Source organism: Dipodomys ordii, unplaced genomic scaffold (assembly GCF_000151885.1).
Source record: "Dipodomys ordii isolate 6190 unplaced genomic scaffold, Dord_2.0 Scaffold25, whole genome shotgun sequence".
Taxonomy (NCBI): domain Eukaryota; kingdom Metazoa; phylum Chordata; class Mammalia; order Rodentia; family Heteromyidae; genus Dipodomys; species Dipodomys ordii.
Genome location: NW_012267241.1, coordinates 18,820,615 through 18,837,533, shown reverse-complemented (window position 1 = coordinate 18,837,533; position 16,919 = coordinate 18,820,615). Strand labels below are relative to the sequence as shown.

At 41.3% G+C, this 16,919-nt stretch overlaps 1 protein-coding gene across 1 annotated transcript in view; it reads left to right on the top strand.

Annotated features, from left to right (window-relative positions):
* Positions 1–16,919, top strand: part of Lama3 (laminin, alpha 3) — a 202,840-nt gene that overhangs the window by 57,255 nt on the left and 128,666 nt on the right. The window contains exons 11-17 of the mRNA XM_013014815.1: positions 1,220–1,282; positions 3,386–3,520; positions 10,103–10,240; positions 13,213–13,259; positions 14,589–14,688; positions 15,379–15,431; positions 15,584–15,689. Coding sequence (XP_012870269.1) covers positions 1,220–1,282; positions 3,386–3,520; positions 10,103–10,240; positions 13,213–13,259; positions 14,589–14,688; positions 15,379–15,431; positions 15,584–15,689 — 642 coding nt within the window. The remainder of the gene's footprint in view (positions 1–1,219; positions 1,283–3,385; positions 3,521–10,102; positions 10,241–13,212; positions 13,260–14,588; positions 14,689–15,378; positions 15,432–15,583; positions 15,690–16,919) is intronic.

Here is a 16,919-nt window from a genome sequence, read left to right as displayed (position 1 = left end):
TGTGTGTCTGTGTGTGTGTGTCTGTGTGTGTGTGTCTGTGTGTGTGTGTGTCTGTGTGTGTGTGTCTGTGTGTGTGTCTGTGTGTGTGTCTGTGTGTGTGTGTGTGTGTCTGTGTGTGTGTGTGTGTGTGTGTGATCTCAGTAGGTCAAAAATTAGGAATTTCAATTTAACAGTAATCCATATATGTGATTTTTCTTAAGAAACCTAAAAGAAATATCATGAGTTTCCAGATATTAGCATATACATATAATATAATTTGCTCCCAAATATAGAGATACATTTTGTTTTTCTTGCTACATAACAGGCCAAGTTGTCACTGTCTCTACCTCTATCCCCAGGAATGATCTAAGTGAACATCTCAGCCTCTTGATAAGCAAAGATAAATGTCTGCTCAAAAGTTGATAGGTCATAAAGCAAGAGAATCTGAAATGTTTTATAAACTGTGACAGAATTATTGCTTCTGTTTGTTTTGCAATGGTGTAAAAACTGTACTTCAGCATTAAAATGAAGAAATACTAAAGAAGAGCCCCCTCTCTGTTATTACATTATGTTTCCTATTGAGATTGCTGTTGATCTGTCATAGAAGCCAATGGTGGGAATAGGACTTACATGAATGGGCTGAGTGCTTTAATTGACTACTGCAGTCCCCGGATAATTATTAAAATAACACCCTCTTTCACTGCGGAAATTGTGGATGATATTTACAGAAACCTATGTTTGAGACCCAAATACAACACTACCACATCAGGACTTGATCACTTTAGGACTGTGGTAATTGGATAGGAACTGAGCATAAATTTCCCTGGTCTTTTGAGTAGAAATTCAAAAGGAGAAAAAAAAAGGCTGAACAATTTTTATGGTATAAACAGGAGGAATAAAAACTAAATAAAACTATGTTTAAAAGCTAATATCAATTATGAAAAAAACAAAAAAACAAAGTTGCTTTTTAAAAATGGCAGCCTTAATAGGCCTAGTCTCTGTGAAAGGCTAAGTTACTGTGACCTTAAAACATCCATTTCTGTTCATTAACCTACAAATCAGCCTGTCCAATCAGCCTGGTCTCAATTACCAAACACATTTGGAATAGAGCAACATTGCCTTTCCTTAGTCTCTACATATTATCTTTTACAGAATGAGAGAGGGCTTCCCTATTTAGTGCAACTTAATATTTTATTTTTATATACTTTTTGATTGAATCTCTCTGTGTGTTTTTAAATAGGAATTCCTATTTTTCCTACCTACAACCCAAGTCCAGAAGATCCAGTAGCTGGTGATATACAAGGTAAGTCACTCTCCCTTTTGATCTAGTGTCAGTGAAAATATTCCATTTTCCTTTGCCACTTCCTGTATACAGCACCAAGTTCCAGTTCAAGTCCTGCTTCTTGGAGCATGGCAGGGGCTTTCCATCATTGCCTGTTGTACTTTGTTGCAATAACGCTGCATGATTAAGGAAACTGAATGGAACTTGGATGAGCTCACTAGCTCACTAGCACACTCAGAAACTCCCTGGCAGCCAATTTTCTACTGTCATTTTGGCTAAGAGGTTTCAGTCCAGGGTGGCTTGGCTGGCTGCCTCTCTCTGGATCTGTGGTGGAGATAAGAAAACAAAGAGAGAAGATGCTGGGCTCCCATTATCTCCATCCAGGACATACCCTTCATGACCAAAATAAATTCCCTCCCACTGTATCCCAGGTCCTAAAGATTTCATCTCCCAAGAGTGCCTCAGGCTGGGGATCAAGCTTTTAATACATAGGCCTTTGTAAAGTGGACATTCAAGATCTCAACCACTGTGGTTGTGCAGAATCATGCCCCGCATAAGGATGCCTATGTTTTGATGTTATTTTTGTAATCCTACTTTTATTATCTTCAAATAGGTGTACAAAGGGATTTCGATTTAACATGTCAGTTTATGCATTCAGTGCATCTGGATCAATATCCCCTTCAATCATTTCTCTTCCATCCTGCCCAACCCTTCAAGTTAATCTATATTTTTGACCCTCATAGAAAATCTTTTCCAAATGCATGAGGATACCCACTCTTAATACATAAGGTGAGCCCAGTTGAATCTTTGATCCTCTCTGGACCTTCCCTAGGGTGTGATTTAGATGTTAGAAATGCAGGTGTTTTCTATATAAGATTGATATGTACAACTTCCTAATTTAGGACATAGAATGAAGATTGCTTTAGAAACAGTTATGAGTTCACCTTCCTGGCAGACCAGCATTCACATCCTGACTCTGCCTTCTAAGTTTTGTGATCTTGGGAACTAATTGCCCTTTTTGAATATCCTTTTTCTTAAAAAAAAAAGTAGTATCCCTATCTTCTAGGGTAGACTTTTTCTTTCTTGACTTTATTATTCATATATTAATAATGAAGTCAAGACCCTCTTTTCAAGGGAAATATTTATTATTTACTTACTTAATGTAATGGTATTAGGATCTTGTAGTTAGTGCTCACTAAGAGTTCAGGCTGCTGGGATTTTACTCCTCTTTTTCTGTGTAGTGAATCACCCCACATGTAGTGACTCAAACCCAAAAAGGTTAATTTCCTACAATTCTTGAAAGCTTCTGGGTGATTCTGCTGCTGCAGAATCTTGAGGGAGAAAGAGAGAAATTTCAGGAGGTTCTGATCTCTTTCCACAAGGCCTCTTGTCCTGGAGGGTGAGAGTAGAAACAACAAAGCCTATGGCTACCTGGGCTCCAAAGTTACGGGTTCTACTTGAGTCCATTGGTCACAGCAAGTCACAGGCCAATTAATGATTTTTTTTTTAAAAAAATCTAAGTGTCCTGAAAGACAAATAGAGCCAGAGAATGAGATGAGGGAAAGGAGCCTGTGTATTAAGCCAGGTTAGGGAGACCTGCTGAAGAGTAGATGTGCGAACTGACACTTGAAGGATGGGAAAGACCCACTGTGTGGAGAAGCAGGCTGAGCAAACAGCCTGAGCAAAGGCTGGAAAAACCTTGGTCTTGGATGATTTAGACAAGGATTAAGTGAGATTCAGGGCTTCCAGGAGGAAAGCCCTTAAAGCCATACCTGGCACCTAATAGGGCTAAATTCACAGTAGCTTCTTTTTGTCTAAAAAGTGGAAGGTGGATGTTTAACTCAAGATTGCTGTTAGATCAGATATCTAGTAAGTTCCAATAATCAGATCTAAATTCTGCTGTACATGTGTTTAATTTGGAAGGGGGAAATAAAACCATTTTCTGTAAGTATCAATGTTGAAAGATAGTAAGCCATTACTTGGCCAAACAGCTGCCCATCCCTAGATGTTTATATTGTCTCTGGTCTTCTGGAATCTTTACTTTGCACTTTAAGATGCCTTTGGGGTTCCCATATCGGAAGAGCAACACTAAGTGAGGAACTGAACCCCTCTGATCCTTCCCAGGCTGTGACTGTAACTTGGAAGGTGTGCTTCCCGAAATTTGTGATGACCATGGAAGGTGCCTGTGCCGCTCTGGGGTTGAGGGCCCCCGCTGTGACCACTGCCGCCCTGGCTTCTACTCATTCCCCATTTGCCAAGGTAAGTGAGCAAAGTACATAACCAGTTTCCATTTCCTCCAAAGGAAATAACAGGGCAAGATGGTCAAAGTACGTGTGTGTATGAAAGAAGAGGCAGATTTTAAGGGCTTTTTTTTTTTTTTGCCCACATTGCTACTGGAACAAATTCATTATAGGACAGGTTAAAAAAAAAGAGCGGGATTATATTCAAGAGTAAGCAGAAGGAAGATGCAACTACCAAAATGGTAAGAGTTCAGAGCTCAGCAGGTCACTTTTGCCAGCAAAACAAAAAGTTAACCGGCGAAAATGTTTTTTGGAATCATTTGGTTTTAGTAAATTATCTCAAGTCAGTACAACAAATGAGAAACATACTGAAGAAAAGCTAAAACAAAACATATAAGAACCTTTGACACAGAGCCACAATCCACCCACCAAGCATTTCCCACCCACTCCCCACTTTTGTAGGTAACTCTACCCAGGGCAGGTATGGCCAGGAACCCGGGGTCCTCTTTTTGCCAGGATCCCAGTTTGAGGTTATCGTTCTAGTCTTGGAGCCACAGGCTGCTGCTCTGTACTTCTGCATGGAAGCGCTACTCAGATAGGCCCAGCAGACAGAACCAGATCTCCCCCCCCCCCATGTAAATGGGCAGAATTTCTAATCTGGGCCTGGTAGGATGAGGTCTCAATACTGCCATCCTAGCTGACTTATAGTCCTTCTCTCCTTCTGCTCCACAATGAGGAGGGTAAATGGAAAACAGAGCCAGCACCTCCCCCTCCCCCGTGCCCATGTTTAGAGAGGACCACTGTATCACTCTGGTGGCACAGTGGTTTCATGCAGGGAGAAGAAGAGGTCATGAAGATAAAGTACTCTGCGGCTTTGCCTGATACAATCGACTGCCTCTTCTTGTGTTTTTATTTTGGTGGCACTGGGGTTTTGAACTCAGGGTCTTGTACTTGGTAGGTAAGTGCAGTATTCACTTGAGCCACACATCACCACTCTTTTCTGCCTTGTTCCTCACATAGCTGGGATTAAAGGCATGACCTCTCACCCCTAACCCCCACCCCTTTTATTTTGCATGTAGTAGAGACTTTTTAGTTTTTGCATGTAGTAGAGAACTCCATACCCAAGGGTTGAAGAAAATAAATGAAGATCTTGGCGAATAGCCATGTTTAGAGGGGATGCTAGCTCTGATATAAGCCAAATAGCAGAGCAGCCAGAGGCAACATGCCATCATCTTATTTGTGAGATGGTGGCAAATTCTATTTTGTAGTTTGTTCATTTAGATTTGAACCCATTCTGGAAAGAATTTGAAATGACAAAATGTTCTCTCTTTTATTTTTATTACTTTCTTTTTCTTTTTATTCATTATTTTGTGTGTTCACCTTTTATTTTTGACAGCTTTCGTGTGTGTGTGTGTGTGTGTGTGTTTGTGTGTGTGTGTGTGTGTGTGTGTGTGTGTGTTAGAGAGAGTAGATTATTAATCCATTGGATTTTAGAATCAAATCAATGGCCTATAATGCTATGTAATATGCCCAGTGTATTCTGGCCAAACACTGTTTCTAAACCTTTATTCTTTTTTACTTAAAGACCTTCAAAGTCTTCTTTAATGGGACTTTAAAGCATTTCTAATCCGTTCTTACCAACTGCGGACATGGATTTATGGTTTATATTAAATTAATTGTCGTCAGACTTTTCCAAGTACAATGCTGTATTCTTCTTGTTTTGACTTTGGTTCACTCATGCACCCTATAATTTTTGAGACCAGGAAACTGTACACTTATGAAACGTATGTTTGTGTTTGATTCAACCCTTGGTTTAAGTTGCCTTGGTTAACTTTGTTGAGTGGAACGGTTTATTCTTTCCTTTTCTTCCTCCTCTCTGTTTCTTATTCCTGTCTTCTACTTTTCTCTGTTCTTCTTCTTCCTCTCTCTCTCTCTCTCTCTGTCTCTCTCTGCACTACTAAGTCTTGAACTCAGGGTGTTATACTCTTACTTGACTTTTTTACTCACAGCTGGTACTCCACAACTTGAGCCATACCATCACTTCTTGCTTTTTGCTGGTTAATTGCAAATAAACATATTTGTCTGCCTGGGCTGGCTTTGAATCATCATTCTTAGATCTCAACCTCCTGAGTAGTTAGGATTTTAGGCATGAGCCACTGGCAGTGGACTCCCTTTCTCTTTCCCTCATTTCTTCTGTTCTCTTCTTTTTCTGGTTCAACTTTTTAGGCATCAACTACACAGTCCTTAGAACAGAGAGAATATGGGGTGGGAGTGTGGAATCCATAGTCTCCATGATTGTGAACTGAAGACATACAGAAGTTCAGGTGCTTCTAAGCCCCCGCCTCGGTGACCCGTAGAGGTACTGTAATCTTTCCTTAGATAGCTTCCAAAATACTTTCCCAGTGAGGGGCTAGCCTCCTCTTCTCTGTCAGCTTATTCTCAAAGTTAGGCAGACTATCTGAGGGATGAGGACAAGGATACCCATTGGTGGAAAATATTGTCAAGGAAGGCTGCCAGCATCTAAGGGGGCATAAACAAGAATTACAGTGTGGGTGGGAGTAGGGGAACAGTCTAAAGCCAAATTTAGGCTTGAGCTGTTCCTTCAACTTTTGTCTAAGAGAATGCTGAGGTGGTTGGATGGAAAGGCGTAGGATTTCTATAGATTTAATTTACCCAGTTTCCAGGTCTTGAGAAGTGGATTTTAGTGGGTATTGTGGGCTTGTCTGTTGGCTTTATTGCTTTGACTGTGAGCTGCCAGCCTGTTTTCTTGCCAGAAGAAAAGCTCCAAAGCCCACAGGCAATCAAAACACCCCTTAAACAATATGGAGTTCTATGAAACTCTTAATTCACAGGATGTGCATGTACTATTGTGTCACTCCTTGTGTTTATCACTGAAGGTGAAGAGGATGGCATTACTCATAGTAATACCTGTCTCATGACAACATTCAATAAGATAACACATAGCAAGACTGTGTTCAGATGAGGACTTAAGGAGGATTTCAAGAGTGGTTTGTACTCTCCTTGAATAATGATGAGCTATCTAGCATGCTCTTTAGACCAGGACTATGCTTGATGCTAGACCTTGGGGAACATGGCAGACAAGTTCCCTTTCCCCTTGACCTTTGCTATTAGAGGTTGAACATCCCTAATCTGAAAATACAAACTCCAGAATACTCCAAGATCTGACAGTCTTTGAGTGTGACCTAATGATGCCACAAGTAGAAAATGATACATCTAGCCGTATGTGACTGGTCATAGGCAAAGCACATGTGTGCTAAATGTATTGCATAAAATTACCTTCCAGTGATGGATAGACATGTTTATGAGACATAGATGAATTTCATGTTTAGACTTAGGTCCCCTCCCTAAGATATCTCATGATATGTCTGCAGATATTATAAAATCTGAAAAAATCCAAATATGAAATAATCAGATAAGGAATACTCAGCCTATATTATTTTTAAAGCTCCTCTGTGTCAAAGTGTCTTAGGCACAATGAGGAGTACAAAGGACAAAGTAAAGAACTTCAGAGACAGCAAAGGAGCTGGACCAAGAACATAATGAAACTATTTTGAAAGCCTTCTAGTATTTCCAAGATGAGAAAAAGATTGCCAAGTTGGGGTTTGGGTTTGGGATTTGGCAGCTTTCATGGATGGTTGGATTGAGTAACTGGCCATTGTAAACCAATGTACATGCTTTTAAGATTCAGCCTTCATTTTCATCTGCATAGTGTCACCACATCTCCTGGGGCTCCCTGGACAACCCCTGGGACCCTAAGGACCAGTGTCTGTGCCACCCACATGATGCTGTCTAGCTGCAGTGCTGTGTTGTAGGCAACTGCCCACATGAATGTTGTTTTGTCTGCTTTCCCTTTTCTTTATGGCAGAAATAGCAGGAAGAGCCTGGATTAGCCAGGTTTCTCCAGAGTAGATCCAATAGGGCGTGTACATGTATGTAGAGCTTTATTTTAAGGAACTGGCTCAGGCATTTGTGAGTCTAGAAAGATCTAAAGCTACAGAGCTTGGTCTCGAAAGCTGGAGAAGAGCTGACTCTTGGAGGCAGAGCTGACTCTTGGAGGCAGAAGGTCTCTTTTTTAGTCCTTTTAAGTATTTCGGTAAATTGGATGGCACCCCCAGGATAAAGGGTAATTTGCTTTACTAAAAAGATTGCTCATTTAAATGTTAACCTCACCTAAAATAGTTTCTTAATAACCTCCCCACACCATATCAACCAACACAGTTTATCTCCTGTCAACCTGACATCTAAATGTACCTCCTCAACCATTTGTAACCTCAGAATAGAAAGTGTAACAAGACTATAATTCAATTCTGCCTAGCATTATATATTTATCCTGAATACAACTGAAAGCATACGCCTTTTCTCCAGAAGATGATCCAAACATCCTTGGGTGATGTTAATTTTTTGCTATCCTGTAAGGTAAACACAATGGCATAAAGTCTGTACATCTTATGTTGTATAAGAGGATGTGAGAGGGAAGGAAACAAAAGTTTTTGTTTCACATACATATAGATATACACATACATGCACACATACACACACATACACACAAATCACACTCATAACAAGATAAGATGTCATTATTATGTCACTGGGTCATAGCTGGATTTTTTTTTTTTTTTTGGTCGTGGGGCTTGAACTCAGGGCCTGGGTGCTGTCCCTGAGCTCTTTTGCTCAAGTCTAGCACATTGAGTCACTTTGAGTCATGGCTCCACTTCTGGTTTTCTGGTTAATTGGAAGTAAGAGTCTCAGGGACTTTCTTGCTTTGGCTGGCTTTGAACTGTGATCCTCAGATTTCAGCCTCCTGTGTAGCTAGGATAACAGGCGTGACACGCCAGCACCCGGATAGAATCTTCTTTTACCCATATACTCTGTTCTGTTTACTCTCAATAAGCAACTCAGCTAATTGTGGTTCTTTACCTGGTGGAGTGACCCAAATCTTCATTCCTAAAAGGCCTAGATCATCAGTATTCATTCCTGAGTGAGGCTATTATAGTTTTCCATTTCCTTTAATCAAAGGGCCTAGTGATCATGTATTTTTGCTGAGTATTGTCTACTGAATATAAATTTGGAAATGAGACATACTACTTTACTGATTCCTGTTAGTTCAGTGTATAATACTGAAAGGAACATCTCCCCAACCACTGAGATTGGATAATTAGAAAATATTGCTAGTAAGAGCAAACAATGAGTTCTTCCTCCACACCCACCATTGTACTCAGCACTTTCTTTTTTATTTTCCAGTCCAGAGTTTGAACCCAGGGCTTTGTGCTTGCTAGGCAGGTGTTCTACTACTTGAACCATGCCCCCAGCTCTTTTTGCTTTGCTTTATTCTTCAGATAGTCTCACACTTTTGCCTCAAGGAGCTTCAGAGTATGATCCTCCTACTTGTGCATTCTGGGAGTACAGATGGGCGCCACCACCATGCCTGGCCCACTTAGTGTTTTCCATCCCTCATTGCTATTGATCCTGTAATAACCTCACAAGACAGGCACTATATCAGCTCCAATTTATAGAACAAACTGAGGCTTAGAGACTGAGTCACTTGCTCACAATTGCATGACTGTTAAGTGGCACATGTGGTGGGTTTGGATCAGGATATGTTTGACCACAGAGGTTGAAACCTTTTGCTATTGTCTAAGTTGGTGCCTTTGGAAATACTACTTTGTTTCTGAACTTTACTGTGTAATAGTGGAATACAATGAATTAATCTCTTTCATGCCTTCCATTTCTAAGATGTGAGACCCCGGGCTGAAAAATTTAGGTTATTTGCACTCCTCAGGATGAGAGTCCACACAGTGAAAATGGGGGTGACCCTGAACAACTTTGGTTCTGAATTTTAGCTGCAAAGAGACATAAGAAGGGAACCAAGAAAGGAGTAGAGTAGATGGAGTCTCTGCTTTTCATCTCTCCTATTTATTCACCCACTTAGGCAAATATGATGGTAAAGACTTGTGTTGGGGCAAAGGATATTGGATATCCTTTCCTACCCATTCCAAACGTTGCATATATAACATTGTCCATCTTTATTCAACCAGGCTAGACCTTCACAGAATGTGTACAAGAGGATAGAGAAAGCCAGGGGGATCGTTAGAGGCTGACTTGTGCTGGGATGGTTTTACCTGATCCTCAATGTAAGCAGAGTCAGAGTTCACCCAGAGCCATGTCCGTATCAGCTCTTCCCATCACTCTCTTACAAGGACCATTATTGTATGTGAGAGGCATTTCCAAAGCCATCACCCATCATCAACCAATATTGCAGAGTGCACACTTAACAACAGCAATAAAAAAACTAGCATTTATTGAAGTGCTCACTAAGACACTGTCCCATCTTCCATCTCAAGTAGTATTTCATCCTCCAATCATATTATCAAGCCAGTGCTATTATCAGTCCCTTTTAAGGGAGGGAAACCAGACTTAAATCAGTTAAACCACTCATTTCAGGTTCCAGGTGTAGTAAGAAGCAGAGCTGGAATGGACATTTGGATCCTTCTGGCTGACCCCTAAGCATCTTACCCAGGATGCTAGACTGTGGCCCTGTTGTGCCCCATACCCTGAGTCTCACTCAGTTCTTTTCACCCAGCCTGCCAGTGCTCAGCCCATGGATCCCACCTGGTGCCATGCAACCCAGTGACGGGACAGTGTGAATGCCTGTCGGGGATAACAGGACAGCGATGCGACAGGTGTCTCTCAGGAGTCCATGACTTCCCCCACTGCCAAGGTAGGGAAGCCAGCAGGATGCTGAAGGGCTGGCTCCTCACCTAGTGATTGCAGCCTGCCTTCCAGAGGAGCCTGTCAATCCCCCCACCCTACTTTGGCCTCATCTGCCCCAGTTCAAGTCCACTGTGAATATGTAGCATATGCATCCTCAAGAGAACCCAGAAATGATTTATCTGCACCTCTAGAAAAATGTCAGTGTGCATGCACTCTGAATTGGGATGTCTCGGTTCACATCTCAATTCTGCATAGCATTCATTGACCCCTGTTCCTTACTGGCTTTCAGCATGAATGTTGGCAGTGCTGGGATCTTTCCAATAGGTCCCCATGTCACCGAGTGAGTGGGGTCTATGTTCTCCTTCCTCCTCCATCTGCCTCTGGCCTCTTGGGACACTTTGTCTCATCATACCTCTCAGCTCAAGTATGAAGGGAAGAGTCTGGAGTACATATGAATCTATGCAGGCTGGAAAGAGTAAGGAGGAGGTGGGAACAGATTGAGAATGTCAGAAGCAACAGAAATGAGATACCATTTTCCCTGAGCCCTGTGGTGTGGGCAGCCTCCAGGACAAGCAGAAGCCCCGGGTACAGTAGTCACTTCAGAGGCCTCTTGCTTTGTTTGAGAAGTGTTGGTGGAAATCTGACACCAACTTTCCAACCAGAGTACATGGTTTCCTCAAACCCTTCCCTGTTCCTGATCACCCTGGGAGCCATAGTGACAAGGACAGAGCCACAGCACAGAGCCTTCCTAACCAGTATCATTGAGACCAAGTTTTCTTGAGGCTGGAAACAGCAGTGAGAGGGGCCCCTGGCCCCTGAGGAGATCTGATGCTCCCTGGGAAGCAAGAGCCCCCAGCGCGGGTCTGTGTCTGTGCGTGCATCAGAAATGGAAAAAGGCAGAGCCACTTTGACCAGCCCAGAGCTGCAGTCACATAGGCCATCTTGGAAGGAACCCAAGGTTGGACATGGCCATGTTGGAAAACAAGAATGAGAAGGTTGTGTGAACCATTAGAGAAAAACATGGGAGCAGAAGGAGAGAGTCAGGAACATTGTGGAAAAGCTGAAGCCAACGGAGACAAAGAAGAAAAAAAGGCAAAAAGCAGAAGGACCATTTGTAAGAAGACATGATCCTATTATGAATTTGTTTCAATGATATAAAAACCGGGCTCAGAGCAGGCTTGCCTAACCTGTTTTCAGTTCTAGTTTTGTACAAGAGTATACTGAGCCACTGCAAGCCACTGAGCCAATGAGGAGAGATTAGAATTGCAGCACTATGTAGATGAAGGGAAGAAAGTGAACTGATTTTATAAGTAGCTTTAGCATTAAAGAAAATCTTTGCCAGTTATACATCTGACAAAAGATTAATAACCAGAATATACAGAGAGCTCAGGAGAAAGAAAAACACCTCTCAAAGAATTTACAATCCAGTTAATTCATAGGCAAATGAACTGAATAGACAGTTCTCAAAAGAAGTACATATGGCCAATAAACACATGAGGAAACGTTCAACATCTCTGGCCATAAAGGAACTACAAGTCAAAATGATGCTGAGATACCATCTCACCCCTGTTAGAATGGCTAAGGATACAAACAATGGCTCACACCTGTAATCCTAGCTACTCAGGAGGCTGAGATCTGAGGTCAAAGCCAGCCTGGGAAAGGAAAGTCTGTGAGACTTTTATTTTCAATTAAACACCAAAAGCTGGAAGTGGAGCTGTGGCTCAAGTGGTAGAGTGCTTGCCTTGAGCACAGAAGCTTAGGGTCAATGGCAAGGCTCTGAGCTCAAGCTCCAGCACCTGTACCAACAACAACAAAACACCCTCAAGAATACAAACAACAGATGCTGGTGCAGATGTGAGGGAGAAGGAACCCTCATACACTGTTGGTGGAATACAAACTACCCTGTGGTCCAACAATACATTTCCTGGGCATCTTTCCAAAAGATTACAAATCAGGATATGGTAAATCCACTTGCATATTAATGGTCACTACAGCACTAATCACAATAGCTAGCCTATGGAAATAGTCGAGATACCCTAGAACTGATAAATGGATCAAGAAAACGTGGTATATAAACACCCTTTATTATTATTTAGCCAGAAAGAATGCAATATGTCTTTTGAAGGGAGATTGATAGAACTATGGAGCATCATCTTAAGCAAAGTAGGCAGATTGAGAAGAACAAAGGTTGTAAATATATAATGTTTGTAATTGTGGGATTGAGGATATTAAATGGGGGGAGAAAAATGGAATGTCAGAGGTTAAACAATACTGAAATACAGCACATCTGGGAATGAAGATAGCAATGAGAATATATTAAAAATATTAATGATGAGAATGTAAAACAGGTCCAGTCCAGGGAGGGGGTACCAGTGGGGTATCCTAGGATGAGTATGGTTAAGATACATGTATGAAGCTGGAACAATGAAGTTTGTTGAGGTTGGTTTGGGTAAGGGGAGAGAAAGAAAGAAAGGAGAGTGATAGACTGAGTCTGATGAAGGATATATGGACATATCAAAATGTAACCAACCCCCTTGTACAAGTTATTGATGCTAACAAAATTGTACAAAAATAAATAGCTTCAGCACAGGTGGGGAAGAAGAGAGGGAAGATAACTAACTCTTTGTAAACTATAAAATGAACTCCAAACACTAACTTCTTTTGAACAGACAAAAAAAAAAAAAAATCTCCTGGTGCAATATTGCCCTCTTTTGGTCAATTCTAAAGATACTCTACATTTGACAATCGCTCTCATCTCCTCCTTCATCAATTAGGAATGAGATTTGATTGGTGGGTTGGGAGTAGGGCTGTTCAATGATAAATGAGTTAATAAGAATCATTCATTAACACAGAGGCTTTGCCATCCATCTATTGAAGTGCAGAAATAGAGGTGCACTTTTTCTAAAAAAAAAAAAAGAAAAGCAAAACTAAAAACGAAATATCAAACAAGATATTTGAAACATTTCTAAATCATTACAGGTTCCAGCAGTGTGTGTGACCTAGCAGGGACCATGGACTCCAGCTTGGTAAGGACAAGATTTGTGTTTAAGAGAGTGGCAACTCTGTTACTCTATCAAAGATTAACCATGAGGAGCTTCCTGAAGTCCAAAAACATAATGTAAATGAAAATAAGATGCCAAGCCAAACGGCTTAAAGAGTCCAGTGTTCTTTTTCAAAGTGTATATATGATTTTCTGAAGTTTATTTAATATTTCTGTTCTGGAGTCCTGGAGTTTAACTCATATTGTAGTTTACTCTGAGGTGTATTGGCACTATGGAGTCCTGCTAAGGCTGAGGACACACATTAAATAAGTTAGCTCTGCTTGAAATAATTGCAGTTTCTTTTATATCAATCCAAGCATATGCTCTGGTAGTTGGGACTACTTTTTGAGACCTTTAGAAATGATCTTTCTCTTGGCCCCACAGCCTGGAGATACAAGTCTATTCCCTGTATGAGCTGTGGGAAAGAGGTCCTGTTGTTCTCTCTGTGGGCTAGATGGCAGTGAATCTTCCATTTCAATAAGCATCCTTTTTTTTTTTTTGTCGGTCATGGGGCCTGAACTCTGGGCCTGGGCTCTGTCCCTCAGCTTTTCAGCTCAAGGCTAGCACTCTACCATTAGAGCCACAGTGCCACTTCTGGCTTCTTCTGCATATGTGGTGCTGAGGAATCGAACCCAGGGCCTCATGCATGCAAGGCAAGCATTCTACCACTGAGCCACCTTCCCAGCCCAATAAACATCCTTTTTAACATGTTAAATATTCAGATGCTATTCCTTTCCAGTTGATAGTTCTATGCTGTAATAGCTATATATAGTGGCAGCATTATAAATAAGAAAGATCTTGAGGCCAGGTGCCAGTGGCTCATGCCTGTAATCCCAGGAAGCTGAGATCTGAAGATCACAGTTCAAAGCTAGCTATGGCAGAAAAGTCCCCATGAGACTCTTATCTCCAATTAACCACTCAAAAAATGGAAGTGGAGCTGTGGCTTAAAGTGGTAGAGCACTAGCCTGGAGCAAAAGAGCTCAGGGACAATGCCCAGGCCTTGAGTTCAATCCCAATGACCCACCACCACCACCACCAACAACAAAAAAGAAAGGTCTTGAAATCTTTCTGTACAGTTTCTAGTTGCTTTTAAACCACAGATATGGATTAAGTGTGTCACAAGTAAATGAATAAATAATAATAATGACTTTAGAAGATCTTGCAAGCAACCTAGTGCTTTTATTCTTCCTGGGTACATTTAATTGACTTTTCCTGGCCAACATTTCTTTCTGTGAAAAGCCTTTGCTCAGAGCACTTGTTTGAAAATGATCTTGATTCCCAAGTGTCCAGTGTTAATTTGATTTTCATTTAAAGGGTTATTGCCAATGCAAACTTAATGCTGAAAGTCCCACGTGCAGTACCTGCAAACCTTTATATTGGAATCTGGCCAAAGAGAATCCCAGGGGTTGCTCAGGTAATATTTCCTTTTCTCTATCTCTTCCCATATTGTAACTGCCTCTTCCTTTTCTTTTTCCCAATGACCAAACCCACAAACAATTATTTATTAAACCCCAAAGAATCAATTTCATTTGTTGAATCGATTTCATTTTCCTGACATCCTGTGTAAGGTTTCCCCCCACTCATGTCTGGGTTGTCATATGTATTTGTTGAATGTGCAGACAGCTACTTGATTAATGCTTTTTTACTCCCTTACTTCTGTGACCTCTTTCTGGCTTAATTTTATTTGAATTTTATGAATATTTTGAATCAGGAATAATCAGAAACACTGAGAGATACTAAGTAAAATGAGTATCTTCCAATAGATTGTGTTTTCCTGCAAGCTCATCAAAAATGACCTTGACATTGGAATCATTTAAAACTCACATGCGCGCACACACACACACACACAAACCTATGTTCTTGCTTTTGTGTTGGAACAGCCATAAACTCAGCATTATTCTGGATGAGTTGTATTGATTAGTCTGGTCTCCTAAGCTCAGACAGTAATCTGATTTTCAGTTTCAGCTGTGCAAGCTGTAATGCTGATGAGGTCTGCTGGGAAGCCCAGCTGCACATGCTGTGTTGCAGGCATGTAATGTCTTGAAAGCCAGGGAGCCATCGTTTGTGACAGTCTTGGCTCAAGGCTGTTCTCTTCTCTCCACAGAATGCCAGTGCCACGAGGCAGGAACCCTGAGTGGAATTGGAGAGTGTGGGCAGGTAAGGGGATAGGGTCACACTAGGGTGCCACAGCAATGGCCAGTGAAGTTCCATGGTCATCTTCTTCAGATCCCCCTGCTTCCTCTCATACCCTGGGTCAGTTTTCAATCCTCATTCGAGTTTTGACTTCTGGCCCACTCATTCTTCTACAGAGAGATGGTGACTGTCACTGCAAGGCCCATGTTACGGGAGATGCGTGTGACACCTGCGAAGATGGGTATTTTGCTTTGGAGAAGAGCAATTACTTTGGGTGTCAAGGTAAATAGGTTCAGTGAGTCCTGAGCAAAGGGAAATCTGTGAGCTTGCTTTCTCCTATTCACTGTCTTTAGGCCAACATTCAGGGATGGCACTGGAACATTCTTTTGGGGGCTTGGCCAAATGTTCAGTTGACATTAGTCATTCATTACAAATGAGGATGTGTTTTACTTCCTTTTTTTTTTTTACCAGCATACATTGGTTCAGTTATATAAAAAAAACATAATTCAGATGGAAGGGCACCTGTTGATGTTCTAATTAACATCTAGATTTAGTAATTTTAAGCTGGGTGAGTTTTGGAATCCCAGCACTTGGGGTGTAGAAACAGGAGGGTGGCAAGTTTTAAGACTAGCCTGGGCAGTTAGTGAGACCCTTTCTCAAAAACAAAATATAACCAACAAAAGGGCTAGGAACACGGGCAAGTGGCTTAGTGTTTGCCTAGCATACTGGTGGCCCTTGGTTCAATCCCCTGTACTTAAAAAAAAAATCCAGTAATTTTAGCTGGGCGCTGGTAGCTCACACCTGTTATCCTAGCTACTCAGGAGGCTGAGATCTGAGGATTGCAGTTCAAGGCCAGTCGGGGCAGGAAAGTCTGTGAGACTCTTATCTCCTCCAATAAACCACTAGAAAACCAGAAGTGACGCTGTGGCTCAAGCGGTAGAGCACTTGCCTTGAGCTGAAGAGCTCAAGGACAGTGCCCAAGCCCAGAATTCAAGCCCCATGACCAATTAAAAAAAATCCAGTAATTTTAAAGCTATGTTTTGTATTTTTAGAATAACCTGATTTTTGGAAATAGGATTAAACAATGAGATTGCTGGAGGTATCGATCCACAGGTCTATTCTTGACATTGTAACATTCTTTAGTAAATATTATTTACAAGAGTACTGTTTCTTTTTAAAAACATATTTTCTTAAACTTTTCTTAACTAATTGTTACAACAAATCACAATGGCCATGGAGACTCATATGAATTCTAAGTTCCTATACGATTATAGGAATAAAACAACATGTGTACATATGATGAGATTTTTTTTTTAAGTCTTTCTGAAGTTAGGCACTCATAGCTCATGCCTATAATCCTAGCTACTCAGAAGACTGAGATCTGAGGATTGTGGTTTGAAACCAGCCTGGGCAGGAAAATCCATGAGACTCTTAACCACCAGAAAACCAGAAGTAGTACTGTGGCTCAAGTGGCAGAATGCTAGCCTTGAGCAAAAGAAGTTCAGGGACCGC